The sequence below is a fragment of the Eurypyga helias genome, unplaced genomic scaffold, assembly GCF_000690775.1.
Source record: "Eurypyga helias isolate BGI_N326 unplaced genomic scaffold, ASM69077v1 scaffold14047, whole genome shotgun sequence".
Taxonomy (NCBI): Eukaryota; Metazoa; Chordata; class Aves; order Eurypygiformes; family Eurypygidae; genus Eurypyga; species Eurypyga helias.
In genome coordinates, this window is record NW_010261196.1 from 6,256 (window position 1) to 7,308 (window position 1,053).

The following is a 1,053-nucleotide window of genomic DNA, read 5'->3' on the forward strand; positions in this document are numbered from 1 at the left end:
ATGCCCCCTGATCTGAGGCTTTGAAGTGTTCAGAGGCTGCAGCAGCAGGTAGTTCTCCAGGGACACAGCTGGGTGCCTCGCAGGTGGCTTTACAACAGCCGCGCGCATGATACGTGATAGCTGAGCCTTTTCTGCTGGTGCTGAGGAGTGTACTAGTTGTGGGGCTTGAATTTCTATATTTGTTCTGAGGAATTTTGTTTTTGATGGGTGTTGTTGGAATCAAAACATATTCTTGACAGATGATTAATAAGTTGATACAGTTAAAATCGACTATGTATTTCCTTCTGGGAAGTGTGGGTTCTTCTATGGGAAAAGAATTCACACTCCTTGATTGCTTTCTTTTATTACCATGTGTATGCGTTATATACACCCTGTAGCAGTGTATCGGGTTTGCATGGCAAGTTTTTGGTAGTGGTGGGGATACAGGGGTGGATTCTGTGGGAAGCTGCTAGAGGCTTCCCCCATGTCTGACACAGCCAACGCCAGCCGGCTCCAAGGCAGACCTACTGCTGGCCAAGGCTGAGCTCATCAGTGCCAGTGGTAGCAATGTTTGAGAAGGGGGAAAAATCCTGTAACCTCAATTGCAGCTGAAGAAGGGAGTGAGAATATGTGAGAGAAACAGCCCTGCAGACACCAAGGTCAGTGGAGAAAGAGGGGAAGAAGGTGCTCCAGGTGCCGGAGCACAGATTCCCTGGCAGTCTGTGATGCAGACCATGGTGAGGCTGGCTGTTTCCTGCAGCCATGAAGGGCCATGGTGGGGCAGAGATCCACCTGCAGCCTGGGGAGGACCCCATGCCAGAGCAGGGGGATGGCCGAAGTAGACTGTGACCCCATGGGAAACCCACACTGGAACAGGCTCCTGGCAGGACCTGTGGCCCCATGGAGAGAGGAGCCCAGGCTGGAGCAGGTTTGCTGGCAGGACTTGTGGCCTTGTGGGGACCCAGGCTGGAGCAGGCTCCTCCTGAAGGATGGCACTCTGTGGGAGGGACCCATGCTGGAGCAGGTGCAGAGTGTGAGGAGCTCTCCCACTGAGGAGGAAAGAGGGGGTGAGAT

At 53.3% G+C, this 1,053-nt stretch overlaps 1 protein-coding gene across 1 annotated transcript in view; it reads left to right on the forward strand.

Moving 5' to 3' along the window:
• Positions 1-544: 544 nt before the first annotated feature.
• Positions 545-1,053, forward strand: part of JADE1 (jade family PHD finger 1) — a gene marked incomplete at its 5' end in the record, with an annotated part of 25,416 nt that continues 24,907 nt past the window's right edge. The window contains one exon of the mRNA XM_010155284.1: positions 545-599. Coding sequence (XP_010153586.1) covers positions 545-599 — 55 coding nt within the window. The remainder of the gene's footprint in view (positions 600-1,053) is intronic.